The sequence below is a fragment of the Monodelphis domestica genome, chromosome 4 (genome assembly GCF_027887165.1).
Source record: "Monodelphis domestica isolate mMonDom1 chromosome 4, mMonDom1.pri, whole genome shotgun sequence".
Taxonomy (NCBI): Eukaryota; Metazoa; Chordata; class Mammalia; order Didelphimorphia; family Didelphidae; genus Monodelphis; species Monodelphis domestica.
Genome location: NC_077230.1, coordinates 416,320,293 through 416,336,635, shown reverse-complemented (window position 1 = coordinate 416,336,635; position 16,343 = coordinate 416,320,293). Strand labels below are relative to the sequence as shown.

General features: G+C 57.3%; 1 protein-coding gene across 5 annotated transcripts in view; it reads left to right on the top strand.

Moving 5' to 3' along the window:
* Nucleotides 1-1,301: 1,301 nt before the first annotated feature.
* SAMD11 (sterile alpha motif domain containing 11) overlaps nt 1,302-16,343 on the top strand; it is a 40,716-nt gene continuing 25,674 nt past the window's right edge. For 2 of the 5 annotated variants that reach the window (XM_056796066.1, XM_056796065.1), the window contains exons 1-3: nt 1,302-1,962; nt 4,179-4,270; nt 13,588-13,769. In XM_056796066.1, the coding sequence (XP_056652044.1) occupies nt 1,419-1,962; nt 4,179-4,270; nt 13,588-13,769 (818 nt within the window). In that variant the 5' untranslated portion in view covers nt 1,302-1,418. Of the gene's footprint in view, nt 1,963-2,049; nt 2,270-2,821; nt 2,947-4,178; nt 4,271-13,587; nt 13,770-16,343 lie in introns of those variants that run through there. The other 3 variants (XM_056796064.1, XM_056796067.1, XM_056796068.1) reach the window with 3 other exon arrangements.

Below are 16,343 nucleotides of genomic sequence, written 5' to 3'. Positions count from 1 at the left end.
CTTGAGGAAACACAAATTCATGGGGCCTCACCCTCCACCCCCCACCTTATACCCCTTAACCAGCCTCTCTGTCTGTCTGTCTGTCTCTTCCTCTCTGTCTCTGTGTGTCTCTCTGTCTCTGTCTGTCTGTCTCTTCCTCTCTGTCGGTCTGTCTGTCTCCCCAGCGCCCACACCTGGCCGATCCCCACGTGGAAGGCCGCGGGTGACTGTCCCCACGGACCAGCAATTAGGGTCCCTAATGGGGCCCTGTGCGAGAGAGCTGCGGCAGCTGTGGCTGTGCTCACACGCTGCGTCTTGCCCGCATCCGTTCTCCTGGACTTGTCCCTTCCTCCCAGAGGAATTCGAGGCCGGACGGCCCTGGCTCCCAGCCGCTTGCGGGGGGGGGGGGGGGGTGTGGGGGGGGTGAGGGCCCAGGTCGGCCGTCGCGCACCCCCCGCTAGAGTTGGCGCTCGCCAGCCGCGCGGGGGCCGTTTAAATGGGCCAACTTGGAAGAGCCGTGGCGGCGGCTGTGGCGGCGGCGACTGGGGCCCCGAGTCTCCCAACTCCCAGTGATCCGGCGCGTGTGTGTGTACACGCGTGTGTTGGGGGGGGGGAGCGGTGTGTGTGCCGGGCGGGGGCTGAAGGGTGGAAGATGCGAGAAGCCGGGGCCGGCCAAGCCAGGCCAGCGTGAATGGCCGCTACTCAGGCTCGGACCCGAGTGCGGAGTGAGGGGGCCCTAGGCCGGGGGCAGGAGCTGCTGGGCTCGGGCGGTCGATCGTGAATCAATAAGTATTTCCAAGCGGCACCATGTGGCGGGCTGCAAAGCCCGCGTCAGGATGTCAGGACTCGGGCCAGAGAGTCGGCCCCGCGAGAGGCACCGCAGCGGCGGCGGTAGGGGCGCCAACAGCAGCGGCGGCGGCCGTGGCGGCGGTGGCGCCGGCCCCGGGGGCTTCGGCGCACTAGCTCCCAGGGCGCGGGCGCGCGGCTGGGGCAGCAGCCGGCTGCCGGCGGGCGCCTCCCGCCGCCGCCGCCGCCACAGCCGCCGCCGCCACTGCCGCCCCCCGCCCCCGCCCTTGCCCCCGCCCCCGCCCCTGGAGTGCCCGAGGGGCCGCCGGCTCGCAGCAGCCCAACTCCAGCCGGAGCTCCGAGGAACAGCAGCAGCAGCAGCGGCGGCGGCGGCGGCGGCAGTAGCAGCAGCAGCAGAATCAGAGGAGGGAGGAGGAGGAGGAGGAGGAGGAGGAGGAGGAGGAGGAGGAGGAGAAGGAGGAGGAAGAGGAGGAGGAGGAGGAGGAGGAGGAGGAGGAGAAGGAGGAGGAAGAGGAGGAAGAGGAGGAGGAGGAGGAGGAGGAGGAGGAGGCGGCGGTGGCGGCGGCGGCAGCAGAGGCAGACAAGTTGCTCTCTCTCAGCCCCGGGCTGTGCCCGGGTGCAGCCTCGGCACCATGCCGGCCGTCAAAAAGGAGCTCTCGGCCAGGGAGGAGATGGCCCTGGCTGCCTTCAACCAGCCCCTGGACGCGCTGCCCGACTACCTGGCGCCGCTGGCTGCCGCCGCCGCCATCCCCATCCCGGTGCCCGTGCCTCTGACCGGCCCCCCCCGGCGGGGCTACGAGCCTCTCTTTGCGCCCCCCCCGCCGCCGCCGCCGCCCCCGCCTCCCCCGCCCCCGCCGCCCCACCTCCACCTCCACCCCCCGCGCGCCTACCTGAGCCTGCCCCGGGCGCACCGGCCGCTGCCGCTGCCCCCAGACGAGCTGGCTCTGGAGCGCTTCTCGGCGGCACCCGACTTCCAGCCCTTCCTGGACCACGGCGAGCCGTGCATCGAGGTGGAGTGTGGCGACAACCGCGCACTGCTCTACGTGCACAAGTTGTGCCAGGGCAGCAAGGGCCCCTCCATCCGCTACCGCGGAGAGTGGCTCACTCCCAACGAGTTCCAGTTCGTCAGCGGCCGCGAGACGGCCAAGGACTGGAAGCGGAGCATCCGCCACAAAGGTACGGTCCCGCGCTGGAACCCTGCCGAGCGCACCGGGCTCCCCTCTGCCATCTCTCCTGCCCAGTCTAATGGGGGCGCCCTGACCGAGGCCCGGCGGCGGCCCCGAAGCCCAGCCTGCCCCCAAGGGGGCGCTGCCGGACCCCACCCCAGCCTTGGGTTACACCCTCCTTTCTCCACCCCCTCTCCCCACCCCGAGACATGCCCATCTCCCATCTACATTCACACAACCCGTGCCTGCCAGGCATCGGGGTGGGCCGAGGGCGAAGGATGCAGGCGGAAGGACAGACTGCTCTCCCTGTCTCCGAGGTTCCCTTCTCTACCCCGTTAGCCACCCCCGCCCCCGCCCCTCCTAAACTTTGGGAGAACTCTGGGCTCGGCTGGCAGAGGAGGGGAGCAGTGAGGGCTGCGGACCATCGCGCCAGCCTCAGCTCCCAGCTTCTGGAGGGAAAGGATGGCCAGGGGATGCGGGGCGGGAGGGGGGGGGGGCGCTTTAGTGCTTGTAGGCCTGGGGCTGGGCCAGTGCCAGTGGGGGTGTCCAGGACTGGAAGTGTGTCTGTGTGTGTGCGAGTGCGTGCGTGCGCTTCAGGGTGAGTGAGGCTCCCTGTGGGGGTCTGCGCGCCGGGGAGTGACTCGGTGGACGTGTTTGTAGACAGCCTGGCCGTTGGTTTGTTTGTTTCTCTGTGGATGAGGCCGTGCGCGCTTATGCGTGTGCGCCTCTGTGTGTGTGTGTGTGTGTGAGCGAGCGCGCGCTGCGGGGAGGGGACAGGCGGCAGCAGCTGGGAGAGCGGGGCGGGGGGGGGGGGGGAACGGGGGGGGGGCGGCGGCTTGTGAGAGCTGAGAGCGCGCGGGGTTTCCCGGAGCATAGTGTGGGCGGCCAGAACCGGAGCCGGATCGGGGAGCGGCAGCTGAGGCAGTCTGGGGAGCCGGCCAGGGTGCGCCGACTTGGGGGGCCCAGGGAGGCCGGCCTCCATCTACCCGACCCAGTGAGTGCGGGCTCTAAGGGTCGAGGGAGGCTGAGTTAGAAAGTTGCAGGGGGGGGTGCTGCCGGCTTGGCTTGGTAGGGGGAGACGCCATCCTGCAAGATGGGGAAGGGGGTGCCTTTCGGGACTAGAGCCGGGGGATGGGGAGCAGAGGCGGCCCCCCCTCTTTAGCCCCCTCTGAGAAGCGGGAGAGGGCGGCCCCCGGCGGGCGGCGCGGAGGCGGAGGCGGAGGCGGTGGAGGAGCCGGCGGGGCGCTGGGGGCGGCAGGCTTGACAGCTCATTAGCTAAGCAGGCAGGAGGGGCAGCCCCGGGCAGGAGCCCGCAGGGGCCGGGGCGGGGGCGGGAGCCGCTTCGCTGCAGAGCTCTTCCACCTCCTGGCAGCCTAGCTGCCCGCGGGCTGGCCTCCTGGGTTCCCCCGGGAAGCCCCGCTGGGAGGCGGCTGTGCGTTGGGGATTGGAGGCTGGCGGGCGGGTGCGCTGTGGGCTTACGTTTCAGCTGTCTCCGGCCGGGCTGCGGAGCGGCTGGGGCCAGCCGGGACTAGGGCGGGGCGGGGCGGCCCGGGAGGGCGGGGCGGGGGTCGGCACCGCACCAGCCCTGGGGCTCGGGGCCAAGAGGCAGGGGCGGGGGCGAGGCCGGGCCGCCTCATTCTAGCCCGAAAGTTGGCCTGGGTGCGCGGGAGGGTCTGTGTCTCTGGGTGCTGGGTCCCTCCGCATGGGGCGGGGGGATGTGTGGGTGCTGGGGATTGGCTCGGCGGGCTGCGAGCCTAGAATGCAAGTGTGTGTGCGTGTGTGTGTGGTCTGTGCCAGGCGCAGGAGGTCTGAGCGCAGCCTTTCCATCTTGTGGGGCTGGCCGAGCCTGTGTGGTCCGTGCCCGCTGCTGGGCGGGGGTGCATCTGGGCACGTTCTCACCTCCTCTGGGGTGTGCCCGGCTCCGTGTGTGTGTGTGTGTGTGTGTGTGTGCACATCTGGGCCCGCTTGGAGCTTGCGTGTGCACGCGCAGGCTGGGGGGGGGGGGTTGGGGTGCGCATCTGTGGCTGGTTAGCCGCGGTGGGGCCTCCTGTGTGTCCCGGAGTGAGTTTCTGCATGTCTTTGCCACGTTTGCGAGGTACACGGGAGACACGCTGCCCGCTACTGCGGCGGCGGCTCCCCGTGGGGGGGGGAGGGGGGCGCGCCTCTTGCCTGCCTCCTGGTCTCACCTTCCCCCTCCCCTCTCTCCTCTCTCCTGCTTGCCTCCAGGGAAGAGCCTGAAGACCCTTATGTCCAAAGGCATCTTGCAGGTCCACCCTCCCATCTGTGACTGCGCAGGCTGTCGAATTTCCTCGCCAGTGGTAAGCTTCTGGGGTCCACCTGCTCCGGGAATGCGGGATGAAAGGCCGAGAGCCCCTGCCCAAGGGCACACAGCTCAGTCAGTGCCCCCCCCCCCTTCCCCTCTTGTTTCTGCCTAGAGTTGGAGGAGGCCGGCCCTCTGAAAACCTTTCCCACGGGGATGCAGGAGTCTCCGCTGGCCTCACTCCTTTTCCTTCTCCTCTGCCCAGCTTCAAAATGGGGAAACAAAGGCAGGCACAGATCAGGGGAAAGGACTCCCCCAGAGTCACCCAGCCAGCATGGGGCCTCCTCCTCTGAGGGTGATAGGGACAGACAGCAGCCCTGGGACCACGTTACCAGTTGGGTGTCCTCAGGCTTGCTGTAGGGAACCAGGTTCCTGGAAGGGCACCCTCTCCAGACTGCCTGCTTCCGGGGGCACAGATCCAGAATGCAGCCTCGCCAGGCATCTAGCCCTTCTTCCTCTGGCCCCAGAGGGTGTTGGGAAGGCCACTTGTAGGGTCAGTGCTTCCTCAGAGCTTTGGTGTGCGAGTGAGTGCTGCGGCCCCAGGCTGGACCTCTGTAGTGGGGGGGCCCTCCTGGGCCCCTGTGACCCTCTGAGGTTCAGGAAGATAGGAGACAGGCAAGGCAGGCACCCCGATCTGGGCAGAGTTGGGCTATGAGAGAAGGACGACAGGCATCGGGTTCTAGTGAGGTCAGAGACTCCTGCCTGGGTGTGTGAGGGCAGAGCACCCAAGAATGCATGGTATGGGAGGGCATCTGCAGAGGTACGAGAGGCTGGACCACCGTCCTCCTCCATGACTTCTGAGGGCAGGATGCCCAGGCGTCCAAGATGTGTATAGTAGGACTGCCTGCCTGACGCACTCAGCCCCACTCTCAGCTGTGCCATCCGTTGTGTGTGGGGGCAGGGCCTCCAAAAGGCAGTGCCCAGGCCTGGGCATCTGGTACCTCTGACGGCAATGCCTCCCCATCTGGATGTCTGCGGTAGAAGCTGTGCATCCGTGATGTGTGAGGGCCTGGGCATCTGCCTCAGGAGAAAGCAGGGCCCTTGGGTGTTTTAGATGGTTGGCATGTGAGCTCTAGCTCCCTGGCAAGGCCAGGGACGAGGCACAGAGTCTGGGGCACTGGCCTCTGGAACCTGGCAGCCACAGAGTATGGGTGCATGAGGCCAAGGCAAGGGTGCATCACCCAGCAGACCTCTGAGAGCTGGAAAGGGGCCATAGGAGCATGGCTTTAAAGCTGGGAGGTCCCCTCAGAGGCCATCTAATCCAACCCCTAAAAGTCAGAACAGGAAACTGAGGCCTGGGGAAGCAAATCGACTTCCCCAATGTCAAATAGGGGAGTATCAAGCTAAGTGACCTTGAGACAGTCATTTTACCTGAATTGGGTGATTTCTCCCTGTGATGGGGGTGAGAAAGCTGAGAAATGGGTATAGTACAGATGCTGTCACATGTAGAAAAGTACACACATGCTTAGCATGCTTGAAGTCAGCGTCCCCTGCTATGGACTGTACACTGGGTTTCTGAGACAATCTGATTAGGGATGGAGGCCAGAGTTCCGAGGAGAAGGGTTAGGAATGGGGGGGGCACTTTGGCCAGAGTCAGTCAGGACCAGGGGGCCCTCCTGTTCTTCCCTTTCAGGCCCTCCTCCCCTCTCAATGCAGCTGCCCCAGGGCCTCCTGGGAGCTCCCCACCCACGTTTCCTGTTGGGGTGGGAGGAAGCCCAGTTTCCCCCCACGTTCCCTTCCCCCCTTTCCCAGTCGAGGTTCCCCCTTTCCTCTATCTCAATGTCTCCATAGGAGTGGCTTCAGTAAATGTGAAATCCATCTCACCATCCCTGCAGGGAGGCTCTCCTGGGAGCTGGGGGGGGGGGGCATCCTAGCACTCAGCTTTGTGGCCACCCCTCCCCTCGTGACCATGAGTGTCACCACAGGGGCCCCACTGCCTCCTACCACACCACAGACCTGCCAATCTGAGTCTGATTCACCTTCCTGACTTCTGGTGGCACCCACATGGGGTTTCCTCTCACGGTTCTCAGAAGGTAACTCCGAGGCACCAAAAGAAGCAGGGATCCCTTCCCGCCATCCCTGCCCCCGTGCCAAGTCATAGTGCCAGTGTGGAAACTGGATTTCCTAGTGAGGGACCTGGGTTTGAATCCCTCTCACCTGTGACCTTGGACAGATCCAAGCTGCTCCTTTTCCATAAGCCGCAGGGGGTTGGACTGGGTGATTTCCAGGGGCCTTTTCAGCTCCCCATCAGCAATGGAGCTGGGGCTGGACGCAGACCCCCTGGCTCCTGGCCCAGTGCTCCTGCCTTTGGCCAGTCCAGGGAAGAGTGGCCCTCAGCCCTGGGCTGTGCTCTGTGGCATCACTGAAGCCTGAGACTGCCGCAATGCCGAGGGCCAGCTGCCTAGGTTGCAAGGCCTGCCAGAGATCAAGAGATCTTACCCTTGTACCCTTCCCAGGGCAAGGACTTCAAGTCCTGTGCCAGTGACTCTCTCACCACTCCTGGGAATGCATGCACATTCATGTGCTTATTTATGCCTAGAACTGGGAGGTATTCTAGAGGCCATCTTGGCCAGCCAGCTGGTCATTTCACAGATAGAGAAACTGAGGCTGGGGGTGTGGTTTGCTTGAGGTCAGGCAAGGGATCACATTCAAAGGCAGATTTTGAACCCATTCCCTCCTCTTCTCCATCGAACCCTAGAGAAATGCCCCAGACTTCCCATATCTGAAGGACAAGCACACCCATGGTATACATCCAAAAGCTGGGTTGGGTTTTGTAGGTCATGGAAAGAATGAGGTGACTGTTGTCCAGGGTTGAGAGCCAGGGAGGCCTCAGTTTCCTCTCTTGTATAATAAAACAGCTGTCTCAACTGAGTACCTGTTGATGGTAGAAAGTGGAGTGGGGGGTCTTTGTGCCATGCCAGGGGTTGGGGGCTAGGGCCGGAGTCTCCACTGGAATCTCCCACTGCCCCACCCTTCCTCGGTAATTGGAGGGATCCTCTGCTTCCTCCCTGCCCCCCAGCAGCAGACATGGCTATACTTGCTGTCCCTGTTGCCCAGAGGGACCCCCTCTGCTGGTAATTAATGAGCTGCATGGAAATTACCCGTCATCTCATCTCCATCCGCCTGCCTACCCGCCCTCCACTTGTTCCACTGAGGGGAGGTGAGGGAGAGGATGCAGATGTCTGGACTCAGACTCGGTTGTCAGTGTCCCCCGCCCCCCTCCCCTACATGAGTGCATCATTGCCCAGAGGCTGAGCTGGCTCTGAGCTCCAAGCCCAGGCCCTGGCCAGGGAAGAGGCCTCTCAACCACTTTTATTTCCCCCTCGTTTCTGTTTCTTTTTCTCTGCGTCTCTTTAAAAATACGCACAACTTTATTTTCATCAAAACAGTTGGAAATAAGCTGCATGTGTCTGTCCTAGCCCCTGCTCTCCATCCCAAGCTAGTCTGAAAGCCTGGTGTAGCCCAGAGAGGAATGAAAGGTCTAAGTGCTGGAGAGGGGAAGTGCATGATGGGAAGGGCCCGTGTCCACAAAGACATGGCGAGGCTTTCTTTGTGAATGCCAGGGAGGCTGGCACTTGGCATGCTGTGTCTAGGTCAATACTTAGCACTGTCAGTGTGGACTTGAGGAAGGAAGGCGAGCGTGATGAACCAGGGGAGACAGACTTCAGCCTTGGGCACCATCTCCTCCCCAGAAAACCTCGTTCTCCAACACACCAGAGCCATCAGCTCATGCCGTTATATCTGACAGAGCCTGAAGAAGTGTAGACTTTCTGTACCATGGACTGTGTCTTTGTATGTGTAAGCATGTGTTTGTGCACACCTGAGGCTGGGGCTGTGTGTGTGTCTAGGCCTTTGTGTGTCTATGTGTTCAAATTCTAAAGCACATTTGTATCTTGATGCTTTTGAAGCAGTGGTAATAGGCTCTGGTTCTGCCTCAGAAACCCAGAACTGTGTGATCCTGGGCCAGTCATTTTAACTTTCAGTCTGCTTCTTCATCTGCAAAATGGGAATAATAATTCCTGTTGTGCCTACATAGGTCCTAGGGCTATGGTGAGGATTGCTTGGGGATGCTGTGTCTGAGGCATTTTGCAAGTCTTTAAGCCTTAATACAAGCTCTTATTATGTGTGAGAGACTGTGTCTGCACTTGGAGCTGTGAGATTGAGCCTGTGAGCAAGACAGCACATGCTCTCCCACCCCCTGCAGTGACCCTGCTGTCTGCCCAGCCCTCCCCTCCGGGTGGGGGGAGGGGGAGGGAGCCAGGTTGTTCCTGCTGTTTTGGGGGTGGGGTCTTGGCCAGGTGGTGGGACTGCCTCTAGGGCTCAGGGAGCCTGGGCTGGCTGGAGGGAGGCCTTTGTGTGAACAGTTGTGTAGCTGCAGTGGGGGATTCTGGGCCCCTGCTTGGAGCAGCCAGACCCAACCTGCTCATCTCCAGTCTCCCTCTGGCTCTCCCTCCCTTCTTGTCCATCTGTCTCTCTTTGTCTGTCTGTCTTTCCTTGACTTTTTCTGTTTCTGTCCCCCCTCTCTGTTCAATCTGTTTTCCTCTCTCTGACCTTGTTTTTCTCTCTCTGTAGCTTTTTCTCTCTTTCCCTCCCTGCTCTCTGCCCCTTCTCTTCTCCCTCTCTCTCCTGTCTGTCTCCTCTCCTCTCCCTCTTTCTCTGTCTCCCTCCCTCCCTTCCTCCTTCTCTCCTCCCTCTGTTTCTCTCCTCCCCTCCCTGCTCACTGCCCCTTCTCTTCTCCTCCCTCTCTCTCTCTCCCCCTCTTTTCTCTCTGTGTCCTCTCCTCTCCTTCCTTCTCTCTGACTGTCTCCTCTCCCTCCTTCTCTCTCTCTCTTTCCCTCCCTTTCTCCCTTTCTGTCTCTGTCTCCTTTCTTCTCCCTCCTTCTCTCTCTCCTTCCCTCCCTTCCTTCCTCCTCCTCTCCCTCTCTCTGTTTCTCTCCTCCCCTCTCTGCTCTCTGCCCCTTCTCTTCTCCTCTCTCCCTCCCTTCTTCCTTTTCTCTCTGTCTGTCTGTCTCATCTCCTCTCCCTCCTTCTCTCTTTCCCTCCCTCCCTTCCTTCTCCTCTCCCTCTCTCTCTGTTTCTCTCCTCCCCTCTCTGCTCTCTGCCCCTTCTCTTCTCCTCTCTCCCTCCCTTCTTCCTTTTCTCTCTGTCTGTCTGTCTCATCTCCTCTCCCTCCTTCTCTCTTTCCCTCCCTCCCTTCCTTCTCCTCTCCCTCTCTCTCTGTTTTTCTCCTCCCCTCTCTGCTCTCTGCCCCTTCTCTTCTCCTCTTTCCCTCCCTTCTTCCTTTTCTCTCTGTCTGTCTCTGTCTCCTCTCCTCTCCCTCCTTCTCTCTTTCCCTCCCTCCCTTCCTCCTCCTCTCCCTCTCTCTCTGTTTCTCTCCTCCCCTCTCTGCTCTCTGCCCCTTCTCTTCTCCTCTCTCCCTTCTTCCTTTTCTCTCTGTCTGTCTCTGTCTCCTCTCCTCTCCCTCCTCTCTCTCCCCCTCCTTTCCTCCTTTTCTCTCTGTCTGTCTCTGTCTCCTCTCCCTCCTTCTCTCTCTCTCCCTCCCTTCCTCCCTTTCTCTCTCTCTCCCCCCTTCCTCCCTTCCTCCTTTTTTCTCTGTTTCTGTCTCCTCTCCTCTCTCTCCCTCCCTTCCTTCCTTCCTTCCTTCCTTCCTTCCTTCCTTCGTTCCTTCCTTCCTTCCTTCCTCCTCTCCCCCTCTCTCTGTTTCTCTCCTCCTCCCCCTCTCCCCCTTTTCTTCTTCCCCCAACCCAATTCAGCCTATCCAGTGCCCAGCCTGGCTTTCTTAGTGCTCCAGCCCCCCGCCCCCCAGGTTCAGAACCTCCCGCCTTCTCCTTCCTGCCGCCTCCCAGATGGATGTGAGGGGCTGCGTTGCCCTGGTGACGGGAGATGAGGGAGCTAGAGCTGGGGCCTAGGAGGCCAGTGGCCGAGGCCGTGGGGGGCAGACCAGGCGGGGCTGGAGAGGCAGTGATTGAAGGAGATGGGAGGGAATTAGGCATTTGGAGGCCCCAGCCAGCCATTATTAAATAAGTCAGAGGGATGGCCCCCCCCATGCCACCACATAATGATCGATAACTTTTCTTCCAGTGTAACTAGCAGAGACGGGGCAGTGAGCCAGCAACGGCCTAGCCCCGGGGTAGGGGTTTCCTGGTGGCTCACAGAACCCAGCCGTGCCCAAGGGACTCACTCTGTCACACATACATGCCGCAGCCCACACATGCATCACGTCTACACATCCAAAGCCACATGTCACCATGCGGAACATCATGAGCATTCCCACTACATATGACCATTTAAAGTATGCAGAGTTCTTTAGAAGCATGGCTCAGCTCGTTTGGTCCTCAAACCAACCCTGGGAGCTGGATGCTGCTATTACCCCCACGAGGAAACTGAGGCCTGTGCCACATGCCACATGTGTCGCAGCAACCATGCGCATGCCATAAGCCACAAAAGTCCCACACGTGCTAGATGGTACCCAGCGTGGCATGGCAGCTGAGAAACGTTTTCTCAGAGATTTCATAGTTTGCCCTGCAGTTCACCAGAGGACTCTCCCATCCTTTGTGCCCATGTCTGACAGCCAGCTATCATCCAGGGGCAGAGGTGGTGGGTGCCAGCCCTCCTCCCTAGTGCCTTCCCTGCTAACTCTCTGGCACCCCCTCCCTATTGCCATAGGCCTCTTGAGGGGACTGTCGGTGCATGGAAGACAGATTAGGCTTGTTCTGTTCTCTGGGGTCAAGCAAAACAAATGTTCTGGGGACCTGAATTGCAGAGAGCTGGGAGAAGCAGAGAAGCCCACCTTTGAGGCCCCAGAAGAGACTGGTACCAGGAATCCAGGCAAAACCAACAGGCTCCGTAGAAGACCAGGGTCAAAACCTGGGCACACGGGCACGCGATTCCTAAAGGGGTTTAAAAATATTTAAGATTGTTATTGCTGACTTCCATTTTTGCATTGCTTTTGTTTTCAAAAATATCCCCCCCTTTCTCCCCTTCCTGCTAAGTCAGCCAGCATTTATTAAATGCCTGCTGTGTGCTCTATGGATGGCTATGTGGTTCACTGGATAGAGCACCAGGCCTGGAATCTGGAGCACTCCCCTTCCTGAGTTCAAATCTGGCTTCAGACTGACTAGCTGTGTCCTTTCACCCTGTTCGCCTCAGTTTCCTCATCTGTTAAATGAGCTGGAGAAGTCTCTGTCAGAATCTTAAAGAGTCCGATGAGAGGGGGGAAATGGGGTCCCCAAGAGGTCAGGGAGGCCTGAAAATGAGCTACAAGAAAGAAAGAAAAGGGAGGAGGCAGCAAAATTTTAGCAAAAGTAAACAACATCACAGAGTCTGATAGTATATCCAGCATAGCTCACCCATAGTGCCCCACCTCTGAAAGTCCGGAGGGGATACATGGTTGGCGATACATTGTTTCATTTCAGGGCAATACCTGGTTGGTGACACATTATTTCATCTCAGGGTGATACATTGTTTCGCCTCATCTCTGCCACCCAGACCAGAGATGACATTTACACTGTGCTGTTTTGTTGTTTCTCTTCCTGGCATTTACCTCATTAGAGTTATTGTATCTATTATGTCTCTGGTTCTACTTCCCTCGCCTTGTATCAGTTTAGCAAATCCTCCCTGGCTGCTCTGAAGGCTCCTCTTGCATTGTTTCTTACAGTCATCTCTTACATCTATACTTGCACAGCTGCCTGTAGTTAGCCCTTGCCTCTTCCATGGCGTCCACTTAGTTTCTGATTCTTTGCTCCTGCTATGGAGAGTTGGATTCCCATGGGGCCTTTCTGTCTGGGCCCTCCTTGGCATCATTGCCTCAAAGGTTGATTCCAAAGGCTGATTGTGGAACTGGGAAGTCGGGCCAAGGAACGAGGGAGGCCAGGTTAGAGAAATTCCTTGAGGGTAGATGCCTGAATCTTTTTGTTTGGGCGTCCCCAGCCCCAAGTGTGCGTTAGTACATAGTAGGTACCTGAATGAATGTTATTTTAACGATTGCTCTTGTGGACTGGTTCCTGGCAGAAGGTGTTGACTGAAGCCAAAATCAAGAGAAGCAGAGTGAGGGTCAGAATAAAAAGAAATTAAACACAGAAGAAGGGGCGTCAGCAACCAGAGCGAGCCTGGAGAATTTCTGCTAGGTTCTCCCAAGATTCTGAAACAGATCCAACCTTGATGCTACCACCATACGGGGTCACCAGGGGCACCTTGACTCCTTGGCCCTGACCAAGATATGGAAAAGGACTGTTTTCTTCTTAGTTCAGAACAGGCTTTTTGCAAAGGAACTAAGATAGGATAAGGCAAAAATCCCAAATCTAGAAAGAGGAGAGGGTTGTAGCTGGTCTGTAGACCTGATGTAGTCAAGGTGGAGCATTTCAAGATTAGGTTGGCTAGGTGACTCAGTGGCTAGAGAGCCAAGCCTTGAGATAAGAGGGCCTGAGTTCAAATCTGATCTCAGACATTTCCTAACTGCTTAACCCTTGCCCCTCCCCTGCCTTAGCACCAATACTTAGTATAGATTCTAAAACAGAAGATAAGGGTTTGGAAGGAAGGAAGGAAGGAAGGAAGGAAGGAAGGAAGGAAGGAAAAAAGGAAGGAAGGAAGGCAGGAAGGAAGGAAGGAAGGAAGGAAGGAAAGATGGGTTTAGAAGAAACAAAGAAAAAGAAAGGAGAGGGAGATGGAGAGAGGAAAGGAAGGAAGGAGGGAAGTAAAAATGAAGGAAGGAAGGAAGGAAGGAAGGAAGGAAGAAAAAAAGATTAGGCAAGGTAGCTTAGCTAATCCTCCCCTGCTCCTATTTTGTCCTGAACCTCTCACCACCATTTGAGAATGATGGGAGCACAGACTTTGAGGGCTAATGGAATCCCCCAATGAAGGAGGGACCCTTGGCTTTTCTATTGTCCCACAAGAATGAATGAAAATATTTAAGTGCTTTCTCTGGTTCAGGCACTGTGCTAAGTTCTGGGATTAGAAATGCCAAAGCCAAGTGGGAGATTGTGCCATTGGGGTTTGGTCCTGCTCCTTTCCTTTTTGTTTAAACCCTCACCTTCTGTCTTAAGATCAATACGAAGTATCAGCCCTAAGTCAGAAGAGTGGTACACAGGCTAGCCAATGGGAGTGAAGTGACTTGCCCAGGGTCACTCAGCTAGGAAGCGTCTGAGGCCAGATTTGAACCTAGGTCCTCCCAACTCTAAACCTGATGCTCTACCCATTAAGCCACATAGCTGTGCCCCCCCTTCTTAGGGGGCACAATGATCACATAATGATAGAGCTCTAACCTGGCCCTAGAAACAAAGAGCTTAGTTTTGACTCCTCTCTCTACTTCCCTCCTAGAACCGGGGTCGTCTGGCTGAAAAGAGGACGATCCCGCTGCCCCCCACCAGGATCCCAAAGAAGGAGCTGAGTTCGATTTTCTCAGCAAGTGATGGCGACAGTGATGGGAGCAGCCCAGCCCATGGGCACCGGCCAGATGTGAAGCAAGAAGACGACTTGCACATCAGTATCATGAAGAGAAGGTAGGACTTGGGAAGGAAGAGGCTTGGATCCTGCCTCTGGCAGGACATGGAGGGGTCTGGGCTTTCCTGTAGAGTTTGTGAGAAACAGGGAAGTGGGCTCGGAGAAGAGCTGCTTTTCTGAGCTCTTGGGTGAGAGGTTTTGAGTAATTTATCCTCTTTCTTCTGGGCCCTCAGGCATATCCTGTCACATACTTGTGCTGGCAAACCTGGCGGCTAGGAAGTCCTGGGTTCCAATTTGGATGGTTTTTGCATCACTGAATTCTCCAGTCTCTGTCTCCAATAAAAGGAAGACTGGCATCCATGACTCCTTCCCCAGAGTAGAGGAATGCAGTGTCTTTAAAGCTCTTGGCAGACTTTGGGAATGTGATGATCTCTGAGCACTGACAGAGGAGGCAGGGAGACACAGGCGCAGATCCTGATTCTGGTGGTCCCTGAGCCAGTCACTTGATGTTTTGGAACCTCCTTTGAAAACTGGGGGTGATAGGCCAGCTGGGCGGCTCAGTGGAGAGAGAGCCAGGCCTGGAGATGGGAGGTCCTGGGTTCAAATCTGGTCTCAGACACTTCCTAGCTGTGTGACCCTGGGCAAGTCACTTGACCCCCATTGCCTAGCCTTTACCACTCTTCTGCCTTGGAACCAATACTTAGTATCAGTCTAAGACAGAAGGTGAGAGCTTTTATTTAAAATGGGGGTGACAGTAGCATGTGGCACCATGTTTGGGGGAGCTTATGATTCTGCAGAAGGGGTTTTGCAAACCTTCAATACACTGGATCACCCTGTAGGTCTGCTGTGATTCTGTGACTGCTGGTCCACGTGCCCCTCAGCACCATAGCTCTTTGATGTCTGAGGAGAACAATTAGCAGCCCTAGAGCAGGGATCAGTGCCCTGGTGATACCTTAGAGGAAACTAGATGCCCCCCTGGATAAAGGGGTCAGGAAGACCTGAGTTCAAATCTGACTAGCTGTGTGGGATCCTGGGCAAGTCACAACCTCTGGCTGAGGCTGGATTTGAACTCAGGTCTTCTGGACTTTAAACCCATTGCTCTCTCCCGTGTGCCACCTAAATTCCAGAATAATATTCCAGTGCAAAAAGTTAAGAAAAAGGGGGCAGCTGGATAGCTCAGTGGATGGAGAGTCAGGCCCAGAGACGGGAGGTCCTGGGTTCAAATCTGGCCTCAGATACTTCCCAGCTGTGTGACCCTGGGCAAGTCACTTAACCCCCATTGCCTAGTCCTTACCACTCTTCTGCCTTGGAATATTGATTCCAAGATGGAAGGGAAGGGTTTAAAAAAAATTAAAAAATAGGAAAGGCCAGGTTGAGCCACCATGCTTTTCTCATGCATTTGCATTCATTCTTGTGTGTACTGAATTACAGGACTGAGTCTGGGTTTATCTCCCTGAGTCTTTGTACACATGTTCATTGGATTCGATTGCTGCTGTTCAGTCTTTGGGGATTTTCATGGCAAAGATACCGGAGTGGTTGGCCATTTCTTTCTGCAACTCATTTTGTAGATGGGGAAACTGAGGCAAATAGGGTGAAGTGACTTGTCCAGGGTCACACAGCTAGAAAGTGTTGGAGGTCAGGTTTGAATCCTCAATCTCTAGGCTGGGTTCTCCATCCATTGAGCCACCTAGCTGCCCCAGAATTTGAACTCAGGATGTCAAGTCTTCCTGCCTTCAGGACTGGCACTCTGTACACTATGGCACCACCTAGCTATCCCAATTGGATGATTGATGGTCAGAAGAAGCCAAAAGTCTTCACACAGACCCAGGTCGCCCCAGAGTCAAACATCCTATGGAACTTAGAAGGCCATAACAGAGGAAGAAACTGAGGCCCAAGGAGGGCTATTAGGGTTATAGACTTAGAATGTGAAGCATTTTTAAGCCTCTTCTGTATGCTAGGCATTGTGCTAAGTGCTGAGGACACAGAGACAAGGAATGGAGCTATTCCTACTCCTAAGGAGGGAAAGGAAGGCCCAGAGAGGTTAAAGTACTGGCCCAAAGTCAAATAAGTGCAAGGGGCAAGATTTGATCCTGGGTCCTCTTTTTCTAGTCCCCTTTTCCCATTTTACGGATAAGGAAAGGAAGCAGTAAAGTAGATTCAAACTTAGAGCTTCAGACTCGGAATCGTGTGCTCTTTCCGTTCTATGAGATCTCAGTGCTTGGGGCCCTTGGGGAAGCCAGGACAGTGTTTGAGGCTGTTGCTCCAGAGCCTCTGTGGGTCAGTCCCTCAAGCAGGCCAGAGAAGGACCTGGGCCTTCAACCACCTTTGGCTTGTGTAGACGGAGGGAGGGAGCCTTGTTGGGTCCTGAAGAGCCCCTGGTGGTTATCCTGGAGGGTTCATCCAGCCTCCTGTGGAGGACTGGAGGCTGGACAGTAAGAGGAGGCACAGTTGAAGGAGGGCAGAAACTTCAGTGAGGCAGAGACAGGCTCCCTTTCAGGAACCTTCAGAACAATCAAAGCCACCTAAAAGGGGAATGAGTTGCTGCAGGAGAGGGTGAGATCTGTGGCTGTGGAGATCTTCCATCCAGGCCTGGATGGCTCCTCAATGGGGATGGGGGCTGATGGGTTCTGGAT